The sequence below is a fragment of the Eptesicus fuscus genome, chromosome 5 (genome assembly GCF_027574615.1).
Source record: "Eptesicus fuscus isolate TK198812 chromosome 5, DD_ASM_mEF_20220401, whole genome shotgun sequence".
Taxonomy (NCBI): Eukaryota; Metazoa; Chordata; class Mammalia; order Chiroptera; family Vespertilionidae; genus Eptesicus; species Eptesicus fuscus.
The window spans coordinates 46426742-46442872 of NC_072477.1; the positions used below are offsets into that span (position 1 = coordinate 46426742).

Consider the following 16131-nt stretch of genomic DNA (forward strand, 5'->3'; position numbering starts at 1 on the left):
GGAAGATGGGATTCTCATAAACGGGACTCCCCCTAGCCTGCATGTTGACCTTCCAGCCATGGGGTTTAGGCATCTCTCTCCTGGCAGTGGTGCCAATCAGTAAGCGGGTAGACTCCTCCTGCCTCATCAAACTCTCCAATGGAGTGCAAGTGTCCCCTGCAAGGGTTAGGCCCAAAGGTGAATTGCAGGCATCAGTGAAGTTAGAGGTAGACATGTTCTGTGGATTGGGGAAGCAGGGAATCACATTGGAAAGGAGACACTAGTTGCTGGGAGGTACAGGAGAGGGGAACTAACAAAAAAACCCACACAATTGCAGAATAAAATGACAGTGACACATGCTGGGAAAAAGTAGGGCACAGGCACAGTGAGTTGTGTGGAGCAGCTGGGTGCTATTTTATACAAGACTAGAGGCCTGGTGCACGAAATTCATGCACTTGGGGGGGGTTGTCTCTCAGCCCGGCCTGCGCCCTCTCGCAGTCCAGGACCCCTCGCTCCTTACCGCCCGTCTGCTCGCTGCTCCTTACCACTTGGCTCACTGCTCCTTAGTGCTGCCATGGAGGCAGGAGAGGCTTCTGCCACTGCCCGCTGCGCTCGCCAGCTGTGAGCCCAGCTTCTGGCTGAGCGGTGCTCCCCCTGTGGGAGTGCACTGACCATCAGGGGAAGCTCCTGCATTGAGCATCTGCCCCCTGGTGGTCAGTGCGCATCATAGTGACCAGGCATTCTGGTCATTCTGCTGTAACGGTCGTTTAGGCTTTTATTATGTAGATGATCAAGGAAGGCCTCCCCGAGGAGGTGACATTTAAGCAAGGACCAGAACAAAGTGACAAAGTGAATATGAAGGAGCCAGGGCAAAACCCTGAGACCATGGGTTCCTGGACTAGCAAGCAGACCTGTGTGATGGGAGCCACAGCGATAGGAAAGAGAGAGGGAGGAAATCAGGTTGGAGAAGGACCCAGGTGGTTTAGGCCTTGGGGGTCTTGGTGAACATGTTGAGTTCCATTAAGAGTGCTGCTGGAAGGCTTTGATACCAGGAATGGGCAGGCTCTGCTCTCTTCTGCGTCTCCCTTCCAGGTGAGTCCTAGGCCCAGGGCTGGGCTTGAAGGTGTGGCAGAGGAGGTGAAGGCAGTTAAGGAAGGAGTGGGAGAGCTGGCCCGATGCTCCCCTCAGTGCCCTATGCTCTTCTCTTCCCTCTCCATCTTTCTTTCTCCTCCCCCTCCCTTCTGTCCTCCTGCGCTCTTTGATCTAAACCACTATATTCCAATTGGTGGGGGGGGGGAGGTGACTTACCCTAGCTCTCTCTCATGTGTCAAGGTTGTGTACACTCTCCTCTCTGACCCCCCCCCCCGACCCCCCAGAACTCTGCTGACTCTCAGGCAGAGCTGTGGGGAGTCATGGTGTTATGGCTGCTGACCCAGGTGCCTGGTCTCTCATTGGCAGGAGTGAGCATGTCCTAAGTCCTAGGTTTTATTCCAGTTGGTCTCTTCAACAGCTCAGGGAAACAATTTCAACATACAACTAGCCAGCACCCATTGTTGAATGCTCTGAGTGGGAAGGAGGTGGGGCCAGGAACATTGACAAACAAACACTTGAAGAAAATTCTGTGCCCTCAGGTTGTTTTCCACTAGTGGGACTGAGATGGGTGATGTATGTAATAAGGGCGCTCACGTGTGTTTTGGTCACGTTGGGGAGAGTGACGTTGTTTCTTGGAAGCTGTCTTAAAGGAGGTCACGTTTGAATTGGGCTTTGAAACACACAGGGGCTTTCCAGGACGATGGGGGTTGGGTGGACATGGAAGATGTTAAGTCCAGGGCAGTGTGGGCCAGCAGTGTGCACCGGCTTCCCCTGGAGCCTAGCACCATGATGGAAACTAAACAAGTGTGGTTAAGAGTAAGACCAGCACTCATTCACTGAGGTGCCAAATGAGGCGTTGTTGTGTGGAGGCCGTCAGAGCAGAGAGAGAAGTAGAGCTGGACTTTATGGACCGTCCTGGGCAGTTCATTTCTTGAGGTCCCAGCATCCTTTGAGAATTGGTGAAAGCTATCGACTCTCCTCACAAGAAATGTGTATCTGCACATAAATTCTAAATTGTTTAATTGAGATATAATTCACATATAAACTTATCTTTTAAAAGTATACAATTCAGTGGTTTTTAGTATATTCACAGATTGTGCAGCAATCATCCTCTCTAATAATAGGCAAATATGCAAATTGACCATACCTCCGACATACCCACAAGCCACGCCCACAAGCCACGCCCACCATCCAATCAGAGCAAGTATGCAAATTAACCCAAACCAAGATGGCTACAGCCACAGAGAGCAAGGTTTCCTAGGTAACAGAGGAAGCCAAGCTTTCCGCCTGCCCTAGCCAGGCCTAAGCCTCCACTCAAGCTACAAAGTTTCAATTATAGAAGATAAACAAATTCAAATAAATGGCGGCAGAATGGAGCTTGAGAGTGCAGGCCAGGGTTGCCGCCGGCAACAGGGGAAGCAAAGCTTTCCGCACACCCTGGCTGGGCCCACCCACTTAAGGAAACAAAGTTTTAATTATAACCCCAACACAAATGGCTGCTGGCTGGCCTCAGAGGGAGCCCCAGGCTTGGCTCTGCTCCAGGCTACAAAGTTTCAATTGTAGAAGGAAAATAAATTCCAGATACCAGGGCCTCTGCTTGGGTTGCCAGGGGGTGTGGCCGGCCTGCAAACCACCACAGGCCCCTCGCTCAGGCCGCCCCACACCCCAAGGGAACCCGCACCTGATCCGGGACACCCTTCAGGGCAAACCAGCTGGCCCCCACCCCTGTACCAGGCCTCTATCCTATCTAATAAAAGAGTACTATGCAGATTGATCATCACTGCAATGCACAATATAGCTGCCCCCATGTGGTCAAAGATCCTGCCCCCATGTGGACACAAGATGGCCACCACAAGAGGGCCAGCAGGAGAGGGCAGTTGGGAGGCACCCGGCCTGCAAGGGAGGGCAGTTGAGAAGGACCAGGCCTTCAAGGGAGGGCAGTTGGAGGTGATCAACCCTGCAGGAGAGGGCAGTTAGGGGTGACCAGGCCATCAGAGGAGGGAAGTTGGGGGCAAACAGGCTGGCAGCAGAATGGTTTAGGGGGTGATCAGGCTGGCAGGCAGAAGCGGTTAGGGGCAATCAGGAAGGCAGGCAGGCAAGCAGTTGGGAGCCAGCAGTCCTGGATTGTGAGAGGGATGTCCGACTGCCCGTTTAGGCCCGATCCCACCGGGATCGGGCCTAAACAGGCAGTCGGACATCTCTCAAGGGGTCCCATATTGGAGAGGGTACAGGCTGGGCTGAGGGACAAACCCCCTCCGTGCACGAATTTCGTGCACTGGGCCTCTAGTCACTGTATAATTCCAGAACCTTTTATTAATACCCTTTAGTAGTCATTCCCCATTCTTCCCTCTCTGCACCCCCTGGCAACTAATCTGTCATCTGTCTCCATGGGTTTGCCTCTTCTGCACATATGATGCAAATAGAATCATACAATATGTAGCCTTTTGCTTCTGCCTTTTTTCACTTATAATGTTTTCAAGGTTCATTCATGTGCAGCACGGATCACTACTTCATTCCTTTTCATGAGTAATATTCCATTGTGTGGATAGACCATATATTGTCTGTCCATCATCAGTTAATGTACATTTCAGATGTTTCTGCTTTTTGACTGTTATGAATGATGCTGCTGTGAACATTCACCTTCAAGTTTACACACTAAAATTTATAAAAAATTTCAGAAGGTTCATAGAACCCCCAAAACCCATCTATTGGTCTTAGAAATCCTTGTTTTATTTACAGAAGGGGAGGAATTAAGAGGGAATGGACTCATCAAATTGTATACATTAAATATGTTCATCTTCTTGGTAAAAATAAAGCAATTTTTAAAATAAAATAAATTTTAAAAAGAGGGGATGGAGAAGGCAGGAAGGCTATCAATAATTTATTTCTATTTATTGAGCATCTCTAGGTTAAACACTTTACATACCCACAGTCATTCAATCCTAAACAATCCCGATATACAATGTTACTTATTATCCCCATGTTACAGATGAGAAAACTGAGGCTCAGAAAAGTCATCCAGGCTTCTTGGAGAAGTCAGGACTTAAGCTGAGCCTTGACTATCAGGCCACGAAAGGCAACTACACATTCCGTTTCCTCTTGACCTCCATCAAAGCCCCTATTTCCTTCCATTTATTTTTGAATGGAGTACAATGTCCTGTTTGCCAACAAGGCATCCGTTTGCTAAAGCCCATCAGGCCCAGTGCACAGTGGGCATCCTAGACCACTGTACAGTGACCCCTCCCCAAAGTGATTGGTGATCGGAAGCCCTGCCTCCCTCTCTCCTTGCGGAAGCTCCGCCTCTGCCCTGCCAGCGTGTGCATCTGGCTGTGGTAATAATAGCTCAGGGGCACCAAGGGCATCTCCTGAACAGCTGGGACCTCTGTGAACGTTGTCCTCAGTGTGATATCCCTCCGCACGCGCTGCCCGGCAGAGGGTGCCAGGGTCAGGCTGAGGATGGCGTGTGGTTGGGGGTTCTGTGGAGAGGGGTGGCTGCTGCCCAAAGCTCACATCAGCTGCCATGCTCTGCTTTGTCTCCCAGCCGGTGGACAACCAGCAAGCCCTGGTGCGCAGGGAGTCCGTGGTCAACCTGGAGAACTTCAAGAAGCAGTATGTCCGCAGACGGTGGAAGGTGTGTCAGGGCTCAGGGGTGGGGGGCTGCGGGTGCAGGGGGCCCAGGTGGGTTCCTGGTTCCCTCCAGGGTCTCTGTGCACGTTCTCACCTGGCACTTCCTCTTCTCCCCCTCCCTCAGCTCTCTTTCAGCATTGTCTCCCTGTGTAACCACCTCACCCGCTCCCTGATGAAGAAGGTGCACCTGAGGCCAGATGACAGCCTGGTAAATAAACCCGGTGCCTTCTTCTGGGGTGGAACTCGTGGGTGGCCTGGAGCCCGGGGACGAAGGGGAGCAGTTGGGTCTAACTGTTTCCAGCCAGTTCTGCTGTCTGCCTTCCTCTGCACTGTGATTGTGGGGGCCTGGTGTTCAGAGGGACCACCTGGATGGTGCCAGGAGAAGCATAGCCCTGGAGGATCTCAGTCCTCTCCTGGTGGCCTTCAAAGGCACGGCCTCTGCTGCTTCACTGCCCAGCCTTTCCCTGAGGACAGGTAGCCTGCCGGGGCCTGAGGACTCTGGATAAGGAGACTACCACTGGCACTCCAAAATGTATTCCTGGCAATCCAAAGATCTGCTGCGGAATGGGAGGTTTATATTCATGTTTCAATTGTTCTGTTTCTGTGTAGCTTTAGATGAACATCAATCATAATAATTAGATATCTTATACTTGATTAGCTTGTTACCGTTTTTGTGTACATTTAAATTGAGGGACTTACAATACACTGATCAAGAGTGCGGCCTCTGGAGCCAGACTGCCAGGATTCACATCTGCCACTTAATAGCTGTGTGACTTGGAGGAAATTACTTAACCTCTCTGTGCCAAAATGTTATCATTGGTAAAATGGGGTTAACAATAGTTCCCGCCCCATAGGGCAGTCGTGGGGATTAAATGATGACATATTCTTAGAACCTGACACTCCAAGTGCTCAATACACGTTAGCGGTTATTGTTGTCTAAAATACTCCGGTAGACTTTACAATGCAGTGCCAGTGCTTCTGAATGCAGTGCCAGTGCTTCCAAATACAGTGTCAGTATTTCAGCTGTTAGAAGTTCCCTGGACAGATGCTCCTCACTGCTCGCTGAGTGTGGTGAGGGCCCCAGGAGTGTCTGGGGGGGCACAGGTCAGGACAGAAGGTGACTCCTGCTCAGGACAGGGCTGGAAGGCAGCTGCCTGAGACAGATGGGCAGTCAGCCCTGAGCAGCCTTAGGACACAGCACCCGGGCTGAATCCCAGGACCCGGCACAGCCCCTGTGTTCCTCCCTCCCCCCACACATCCTGGGGTCCTCTTTCTTCAGACTCAGCTCTTGTTGATTCTTGCTCTTGCTCAGGACTTGAGGATTTATGGCTCCAGAGAACTGAAACAACTATGTGGCTTTGGCGAAGCTATGTCCCTTCCCTGGTCGCTTTCCTCATCTGCTATAAAAGGAATTGGACTCGCTCCCTCTGAAAATCCCTGTTAATGACAGGCAGACTTTGCCCCAGCTTACTTTTTTATTGTTTGGCTCTGACACACACTAAAAAGTTGCTATTCAGCGGAGCTTGAGTTATTTTTATTGTTATAGCCGGGCTTGGTCCAGGATGTATTTGGCTAAAGTTGATCTTGACCTTGGATTTCCAAGTGGCTGAGACCAGGGGAAGGGGAGAAGATCCTGGGAAGGCATACGTGGACAGCAGGCATGCCTTCCAGCTGCGTTGCCCTGATATAATGCAGGCCGCAAGGAGAGAGGACCGAGAGTATTAAAAAGACCATCAATTTCTATCCTAAGACTTGTCCTTGTATAAGCATTTTAAAAAGTCCTCTTTTTACTCGAATGCTCAGCACCATCAGTACAATGGCTCACCCTGCAAGTGGAAAAGGGTTGGGTCCTAGACATCCATTACAAAGTTTCCCAAAGGGACTTTCCTTAAAAAAAAAAAAAAAAAAAAAGTCATTTCGCTTAGGAAGCATTAAAATTGAACATCTTACAGCAGATTTTTTTCTAAATAACTTGCTTAAGTCTTTCTGAATTAGTACTTCTTTTAGTAATTTTAATAATTCAGTACATCAGTGTGGCCTGAATGAAAAAGGCACTGTGACCTCCAGGGCCTTAGCTTTGGTTTAGCCATGGAATGTACTTGAATTTTTTCCTCTCTCATAAAAATGGAGCACAAAAGCTATTTCCCTGGAAAAACCGCATGGCAAGGCTCGCTCAAGGTGCAGCCTAAGCCAGCGGAGGAAGAGGGGGGATAGAGTGGTCACTGTCAGGGGTTGGGGGGGGGGGGTCCCGATGGCTCCCTGCTTCCCCCTTCTCTCTAGTCTGAGCTCAGGAGGCCGATCAGACCACAGACCATGTATCCAAGTGGTCTTGGTCATGTGGCAGCCACCAGATACAATTTTCATTATTGTTGTAATTTGGCTTCTCCTGGCACCTGTTCCCCCCTAGACACGAGGGTGCCTGTTTTCCTTCCTCCTGGCGTTTGATCTGGCCTCACTTCAGGTCCTTCCCCGCCCTATCCGCCCCGTGCCCAGTCTCTGGACAGAACAACAACCTTCCTCTCAACATCCACCTCTCTGGCTTGCAACCCCCTGGCCCCGGTGTACCAGGCCAGGTTGCGTGGCACAGCCCCATTCCTGACAGCTCATGACCCTCTTGCCCTGGGCCTCTTTTTTTCTTCCAGAGGAATTGTGAGAGTGACACAGAGGAGGACATCGCCAAGAGGAAAGCCCTCCACCCCCGGAGGAGGAGCAGTACCTCCTAACTGACCCGGCTCTCAGGGGCCGCCAGGGAGGCCCAGGCCCAGCGGGGCCCCCTTCTGTGCAGACTCTTGGTCCTGTTTGTCACCGGCACCCAGGCATTCTGCATTTCTGAACATGTTGCAAGAGAGACGGGCCTGCAGGATTCGGAAGAGTTTGCAGGGGATCCAGGAGACCCTGGGAGCTGTGGCTTTTCCTACGGAGGAGGTGCCAGCATTCCCAAAGCTCTTATTCTCCATAAAACGGGCTCTCATCCGTCTGCCAACTTCAGAACGTGGGGTGCAGGCGTGGACTTAAGAAAACAATGTAAATGAACATTGTCATCAATGGTGAAGGTCAGGTTCAGGCAGTTTTCCTCACAGGATGAGGGAGTCCAGAACCAGCCTGGTCAAAAATTACACCAGGAGGACAGAGGCCGCCCCCATGGGGACAAGCCAAATGAGTGAAGTGAATCTTCGGGCGTGAGGGACCAATCCTGTGACCTCCTGGAACCCACATGGAGTCAGCATGTCAGGCCGACCAATATATCAGACCTTCTAAAGCAGCCCATTGCCAGCCCACTGTATTGTAACTTTTTTTTTTCATTTTTATTAAACTTCTGGTTTATCTGATGCTTGGCTTCTTTTAGGTCTCTCTCCATCTGATTTTCTTTAGCTCAGGTGCCTGTGACTCCGGGGGAGCACCCAGGGTTAGGGTGTGCTGAGTGGACAGTGCCTCAGAAGGTCATACTGAACCACCCCCTCTGGACTATAAGGCACCTACCTTCTATATCCTTCCCTAAATCAGATGTGGCATGTAATGCCTGTACTGTCTCTACTACTATCACATTCATCCCTGATGGTATGGGCTGAGTTGTATCTCCCGACCCCTGTACCACAGAATATGACAATATTTGGCCATAGGGTCTTTAAAGAAGTCAGCAACTTAAAATGAGGCCACTGGGCCCTAATTCCAATAGGACTGGTGTCTTTATAAGAGGAGGAGATTAGGACACAGAAGAGAGACCATGTGAAGACACAGGGAAAAGGCAGCCATCTACAAGCCAAGGAGAGAGGCCTCAGAAGAAACCAATCCTGCCAAGACCTCCATCCGAGACTTCTGGCCTCCAGAACAGTGAGGAATACATGTCTGTTCTTTAAGCCACCAGTCTGTGGTATTTATTAAAACAGCACCCCCACCCCCCCCCCCAAAAAAAAATGCACCTGCCAACTATGGCCAAGATAGGGGCAGGGAACTTTTTAAAGATGTGGATGGAGCCCAGCCAGCATGGCTCAATGGTTGAGCATTGAAATATGAACCAGGAGGTCACAGTTCAATTCCTGGTCAGGGCACATGGCCAGGTTGAGGGCTAGATCCCCAGTGGGGACATGTAGGAGGCAGCTAATCAATGATTCTCTCTCATCATTGATGTTTCTATCTCCCTCTCCTTTCCTCTCTGAAATCAATAAAAATATACTTTAAATAAATAAATGAAGATGTGGGTGGAGAAGGATAAAGAAGAACCCACAGGGAGAAAGGAGAGGGAAGAGAGGTGGATTACCTGGACCCTGGAGTGAATATGGTAAAGGAACCTTAATGGGCATAGATATCTGGGCCATGCTTTCCAGAAACCCAACAGAAGACCCTTGGAAACCAGAAATCAAAAAGGTCAGGGTGTGGCCCTGAAACTGAGAGAGAACCTGTGAAGAGGTGGAAAGAAAGGGGAAGTTTGGAAGGTGAGTGGGGAAAAGGGAGCCAGGAAGGAGAGAGGGGAAAAGTGAAAAGGGCCTGAGGCAGCCTTTCCCTTCGTCCATAGCAAGTTTTAAGTCCCTCATGTGAGAGAGTGGATCAAGCCGCCTTCATCCAAGTGGGTGGATTCTGAGCAAAAGAGCCCACAGGAACAGAAGGGCCGTCCAGTTCTGGAAAAGCTTGTAGGCTGAAATGAAGTGGGCCCACAGGCTGTGGCAGAAAGCTGTGTTTTGACCTGTAGTTCTCAGGCAGAGCCAGCCCTGGGCCTCGCTGTAGCCGCTCAACCGAGGCTGAGAACTGTGTTCAGGGCCCCTGGGCAAGTGAGGGGCTCTTGGCTGTGGCTGGTCACATAGACCAGCAAGGAATGCTCTCGAATGGGAGCTTATGGGTGCTCTTAGGAAGTCAAGTGTGGTAGTGGGTAGGCACTGCCCTCCTGCTAGGAGGGCGAGAGTGAATGGCTTTGACAAACCCAGTCTGAGTTTTTAATCATGACCATGGGGTTAGCCTTCTAGATCTTGACCCAACATTTTACTGAAGAGGAAGCTGAAGCCTAGAGAGAGGAAGCGACTAGGTCTATGACACACATAGCAAATTTTTGAAAACATCTGATGAAAGCCCAGACTTCCTGACTCCTGATTCTATGCTCCTTGCTTCAGCGTGATAAACTGTGGAAATGGATGGAGCATTCCCTTCGCCTCATTTTAAACAAGTTCTCATCTCTCCCTTACTGTTCCCTGCCTCATCCTTCATTCCTGGGAAAGAGAGAAATGGCCACACTTGCTGTTGTCCATCTTCTCACAGTAAAGGACACTGCCCCTGGGTAGGGGCATCTCAGCAGACAACATCCATGGGCTGCAAGTCCGTCAGTGAACCAACATGTACCTGGCACTGCTCTAGATGTGGAGTGAGGACAACGAACAGGAATGGGCCCCGCCCTAAAGGGGTCCACATTCTGTAAGTCCTGGGCATCCGGACTCCGTCCTGCCATCCAGACTCCGTCCTGCCCTCTTCCTCCTCTCACCCAGATTATTTAAAGCCCTATTGACCAAGTCCCCTCAGCCCAGCTCTCTGGTGTTTGACGGCATCAGCTGGGTTTTCCAGAATCTCTTGGGAAGAGAGGGCCAAGCAGTGGGCAGAGGGAGGCCTTTGAGGATGCACATCTCCAAGGATGCCTTTGAAGCCCAGCAGCCAGAGCCAGGTGCCCACTCCCATTCAGGCCTCAGTCCTCGTGGCCTCGCCACTGGCAGGTGGTTGGTACCCTCCAGGTGTGAAGAGGGGTGGGGCAGCTGGCCCAGGGGAGCGGTGTGTTGGGTTGACTCTGCAGAGGACAATTGACCAGCTGACACTTCCAGCTGAACAGTGTGCTCTGAGGGATATGGAACATTCCCAGTGACGAAAGCTGTGTCTGGTTAAAAGGCAAGTCTCTAAAGAGATCTGAGGATGTCCTGTCCCAGAGTGTTTGCCTGTGTGTTTCCAGGATGCTGCATTAATATTTCACAAATGCGCATATAAATATTTTAATGCACTTCGTTTTAATGTCAATTTCACTGACTTTCCTGACTCCAGATCTTAGATGGCATTTGCCTTTTCCACTCACATACTTACTTGCTGAAAAACTTACTTTGGAAGCAAACGAAAGCCATACTGTAAGAGGTGAACCACAAAATCTCTAAAAATGATAAAATAAAGATTAAGCACTGTGCCCTAACCGGTTTGGCTCAGTGGATAGAGCATCGGCCTGCGGACTGAACGGTCCCAGGTTTGATTCTGGTCAAGGGCATGTACCTTGGTTGTGGGCATATTCCCAGTAGGAGGTGTGCAGGAGGCAGCTGATCGATGTTTCTCTTCCATCGATGTTTCTAACTCTCTATCCCTCTCCCTTCCTCTCTGTAAAAAATCAATAAAAAATATTTTTTTAAAAATTAAGCGCTGTGCTCTACAAAGTAGGTACATGTGAAAAGAGCTACACTGAGGACTGGGATTTCACAGGGAATTTTACCTGGCACAGATTATAGAACTTTCTTTCCATCTGCTTCCCAGCTTGATGTCATCCTGACACTGTTCTCTTCACCATTGCTGCCCCCACGCCCCAAAGAATGTCTTCCTTGGTGGTCTGCTGAAAGGGTCTCATTGAAGCAAACCGGAATAGGCTGAGGGACTGGAGCAGTTGAAGCTCTGTGAACAATGCTTAACTGACATTTCAAAAAGCAGAAACACAGTAGGTGTCCTCCCGTTAATAGTTTCTCTCTTCCTGTTTTTTCTTCTTTCCTTCTAGTTCTCTCTTTCACTCCTCCTCTGCCCATTAGCCAATCATAATATATAGCTGAAGCACATATTTTCGTAATGACTTTACTTATTGAATAAAATTCACATTCCCAGTTCCTAGTCTTAAAAAAAAGGTTGGTAATATTATCTAGGGAGAAATAATTTTGTATTTTCCCCCCTGTGGATCAGTGCTTCCCCATCTGAGCTAGAAGAAAAATGAAAGAAAAAAAGCTCACAATAATTTTAAAAAATGTGTTCTGCAATAGGAACATTTCATATACAGCAATCCACTTAGTCCTCTTCATAACCTTGTAAGGAAAACAAGAGCCCCCTTACATAGGTGAGGAAGCTGAGACTCAGCAGAGTGACGAAGTTTGTATGCAATCACACAGCTGAGTACTTGGAATCTAGATTCCAGCCCTATTTTGCCTACTCCCAAATCCACATCTCTTCTCTACTTTTCTTGGGGAAACATTGTTGAGTGAAAAAAGCATCCCGGAGAACCACCAAATACCATAGAATACTATTTTTGTAAAGCTCAAAAACTGTACCATATGTTGTTTAGGGATACATGCAAACATGATAAAACTGTATCTGCAACGCAAGACAATGACTACACTGAGAATTCAAGTTTAAGCTTACCTCCGGGCTGCTGAGATGGGGAGGAGGACAGGGTGGGTGCTGGCTGTTGGCAGTGTTCTAGCCAGCACTAAGTTCGCGGTGGGCTCCCAGGAGTTCAGTTTATTATCATGCTTTCTTACATATTAGTTACCTACTCTGTTACATGTATCAAGTATTACATTAAAATCATAAAGGGAGGAAGTGAGGTGAAAGAAATCAACGCTACTGGTCAGCAGATGCCAGAGTGAACAGACATGGAGTCTGTGTGGTGACTACCCCTGAGTGTGCTTTACCCTGTGTGACCCAGTGGCCTGCTTTTATCTGTGTTCTTTTATATGCACCTTGATCAGAGGTCATCCTGCCACCCTGTAAGAATCCCTGGGCTGGATTACTATTCCATTTTATTTATTTTTATATATATATACTAGAGGCCCGGTGCATGACATTCATGCACTGGGTGGGGGGAGCTCCCTCAGCCCAGCTGCACCCTCTCGCAGTCTGGGACTCCCAAGGGATCCTTAGCGCTGCTGCAGAGGCCGGAGAGGCTCCCGCCACCTCCACTGTGCTCGCCAGCTTGCATGTGTGTATCACTGGATGTGTCTGAGTTTTCTCTGTGTATCTATGTTTCTATGTGTATGCATCTGACTGTGTCTGGATGTGTGCATCTATCTCTGTGTGGATGTATCTGGGTGCCTGGGTAAGAGACTCAAGGGGAAAGAGCCTCTGGGCCAGGCATTGCAGCATCTGTTCTGATGCTGTCAGACCTCTAAGGCTGGTCTAGTTGACATTCCAGGAGATGGGGTGTTTGCTGAATCATAAGGATGTGGACTCTGTGTTCATAGTTGGACATATCTCCTTTCACACACACACACACACACACACACACACAGGAAATTTTATACAGAGTTGGCTGACCCTGCATTCTTTTAGAAGGTCATAACCTCAGCCAGGCCCAGGAAGGAACAGAAATGAGAATGCTCATGAGACCTAGAGGTTAGCAGAAGGTGACCTGGGACCGGGGTGTTCCCCAGCTGGGTTTTCCGGGTCATGGCTTTCTCAGGCTGTCCCAATAACCAAGCTGCTGGCTTCGAAACTGAAGAATGGACACTTTCTGATGGGGGAGGAAGCCAGGGTGGATTGTCTTGAATAGTACAAAGTACAGACCTCACCAAACTCTTACAATCCGTGCTGACCCTGGAAGGCCGCACCGAGCCATGAGTCCAGACTCTGGAAAATCCTTCTCTTCCCACTCCAAACCAACCATGCCACAAATAAAAAGTACTGCAGCCCTGGCCATTGTGGCTCAGTTGGTTGAGCATTGTCACTGGTTTGATTCTTGGTCAGGGTACACGACCGGGATGTGGGCTCAATCCCCATTGAGGGGCGTGCAGTAGGCAACTGACTGATGTTTCTCTCTCACATTGATGCTTCTCTCTCTCTCCCTCTCTCGCTTCCTCTCTCTCTAAAATCAATAAAAACATACATTTTGTAAAAGTAGTGTAATAGTATATGTAGCCACAATGCAATCAAGTGAGTGTTTCAAACTTGTCTGATTTGAACAGTAAAATTTCCCCCAGGGATAGCAGGGCAGGAAGCCTTCATCACAGGCTTCACAGGTTCTTTCCAAAGAACAGCTGGGGAAGGACAAGAGAGCATTTGCCCACTGGTGTGCACCTGGAGGGCACCAGGGATGAGGAAAGGGCTTCAATGGGGCATGGGGAGAAGACACACACCTTCTGAGCCATGATATGTGTCTGGTATACTGCCAGATAGACACTGTTCCCAAGGAGCTCAGGCTGGGGGCAGACCTCTAGACCAGTGGTCGGCAAACCGCGGCTCGCGAGCCACATGCGGCTCTTTGGCCCCGTGAGTGTTCTAATGCCACTTCTTCAAAATAGACTCGCCCAGGCCGAAAACCGACTTCTGCACATGGGCCACGAAGTTTCAATCGCACTGTACGGGTGCGCCCGCACGTGGTATTTTGTGGAAGAGCCACACTCAAGGGGCCAAAGAGCCGCATGTGGCTCGCGAGCCGCCGTTTGCCGACCACTGCTCTAGACATTCAGCCGACCCGTAGATAAGCTGCTTCCCCTAGCCCATGAGGCTGGAAGCACGGGTGTGGGTGAAGTGCAGGAAAGAGCTGTGGGTGGATCCAAGAGCGGTGGGTCCTTCTGAGGAGGCGGTAATCAGAGTGGGGAGGTGGGCTGGCCTAGGGGAGGCGGCCCTCACTTGCTCAGTGAATGCCACTGACAAACTCTCATGCTTGCCTGCCATCACTTGCCTCTGTAAGGTCCAGCCAGCCCATAGGGTCTTGTAGGTCTGGATGCACAGTGGAGTGGGTTGGTGGAGCTCAGGTTCTCCTGAACAGGGATGTTGGTGACTTTTTAGATTCTCATCCGACCCCACTAAAGATGCCCGAGGTGACAGGAAGCTTATGATCTCCTGGCAGGACACTCAAGAGCTGGTGTCAACTGTTCACATTGTTTGTTACAAGTTCTTTCTCAGGTTGAGTTCAAATTTGCCTTCCCAAAGAGCCATCTGTTGTCCTGGTTCTATCTTCTGGGGTCACATTCATTTAATGAATACGTAGACAAAGATGAAAGAGACAATCCTTGTCTTCAATGAATCTACAGACCAATGACAAGGACAGCTACTACATGGGGCAGGATGAAATAGGGACTAAGCTGTGAACAGAGGGAAGTCCTTTGTCCTGATCACTGGGGTCCCAGACAGGCATCCAGAGGAGGTGGCATTTGAGGTGGGCTTAAAAAATAAGGGAATTTTGCCCTGGTCAGTGTTGCTAAGTGGTTAGAGCATCAGCCCACCAAAGGGTCACAGATTCAATTCCCAGTCAAGGGCACATACCTGGGTTGCAGTTCATTCCCCACTGCTGGTCAGGGCATGTGGGAGGCAACTAGTCGATGTGTCTCTCATATAGATGTTCCTCTCTCTCCCCCTCTTCCTTCCACTCTCTCTGAAAAGCAATAGAGCCCAGCTGGTGTGGCTCAGTGGTTGAGCATTGACCTATGAACCAGGACGTCTCGGTTCAATTCCCAATCGGGGCATATGCCTGGGTTGCAGGATCAATCCCCAGTATGGGGCTGTCTCTCTCTCTCTCTCTCCCTTCCTCTGAAATTAATAAAAATAAAATTTTTTAAAAAGCAATGGAAAAAAATATCCTCTGGTGAGGATTAACAGAAAAAGGGGGAGGGGTATTTTTGTATGTGGAGCGGGCTGTGGAGTCCAGGCCGGGAACGGCTTGAGCAAAGGCACAGAGGCAGGAGAGAGCGGAGCATCTCCTGAGGATGTGGAGCAGCCTGGCAGGATGGGGGCCTGGTGTGGAGGGGAGCTTGGGGGTAATGGGGGCTGGATCACAGTGGGTCTTGAAGTCAGGCCTGGGCCTTTACTGTGAGCCATGGGAGGTCCAGAGGTTTCAGGAGACTTTATCGGAGCTGTGATTCACATCATTGATTCTCAAAGCATGGTCCCCGGTCAGCAGCATCAATACCTGAGCCCTTGTTAGAAATGCCAGTTCTCAGGCCCCACCCAGACCCGCCCAATCAGAAACTCTGGGGTTGGGACCTAAAGAGCTGCTTTAACAGGCCCTCCAGGTGATTCTGATGCGCTGCTGTAGACAAATATCCTCCAGAGCTGAAGGAGAGAGAGGTGAGGTGGGGTAGTCTGGAGGAGGGAGCGCAGTTAGGGGCCATTAGCATCACCTGAAGAGCAGGCAGCAGGCCTGACCTGAGTGGGGCGGAAAGACAGATTTGAGCCAGCCCCCCACCTTCTAGCTTCATGAATCTGGACCAGGAGCCTGCCTTTCCTGAGCCTCAGTTTCTGCATCTTCAAAAAGGAGTCACAGCTGGAGAACGGTAGGAGATATGGCCCAAAATGGCCCAGCTTGCCCAGGACCGAGGGGTTTTGTGGGACAGGGGACTTTTACTGCTAAAACCAGGAGTGTCTAGGGCAACCAGGATGGTAGGTCACCCTACTCCCTATGTGGCCTCAGAGAGAAGCACTGTTCAGGATGTTTACGGAGGGAATGAGCGGAGGGCGGGGATGCTAAGGGGCCCAAACCCCATTCTCAAGCACTTTGGTGGC

At 50.0% G+C, this 16131-nt stretch overlaps 1 protein-coding gene across 8 annotated transcripts in view; it reads left to right on the forward strand.

Moving 5' to 3' along the window:
• The window catches only part of DAPK2 (death associated protein kinase 2), a 116650-nt gene extending 108623 nt beyond the window's left edge, over window positions 1-8027 (forward strand). For 7 of the 8 annotated variants that reach the window (XM_054716158.1, XM_008139142.3, XM_054716159.1 and 4 more), the window contains 3 exons: window positions 4613-4702; window positions 4823-4906; window positions 7341-8027. In XM_054716158.1, coding sequence (XP_054572133.1) covers window positions 4613-4702; window positions 4823-4906; window positions 7341-7421 — 255 coding nt within the window. In that variant the 3' untranslated portion in view covers window positions 7422-8027. The remainder of the gene's footprint in view (window positions 1-4612; window positions 4703-4822; window positions 4907-7340) is intronic. The other variant, XM_054716161.1, reaches the window with a different exon arrangement.
• The last annotated feature ends 8104 nt before the right edge of the window (window positions 8028-16131 follow it).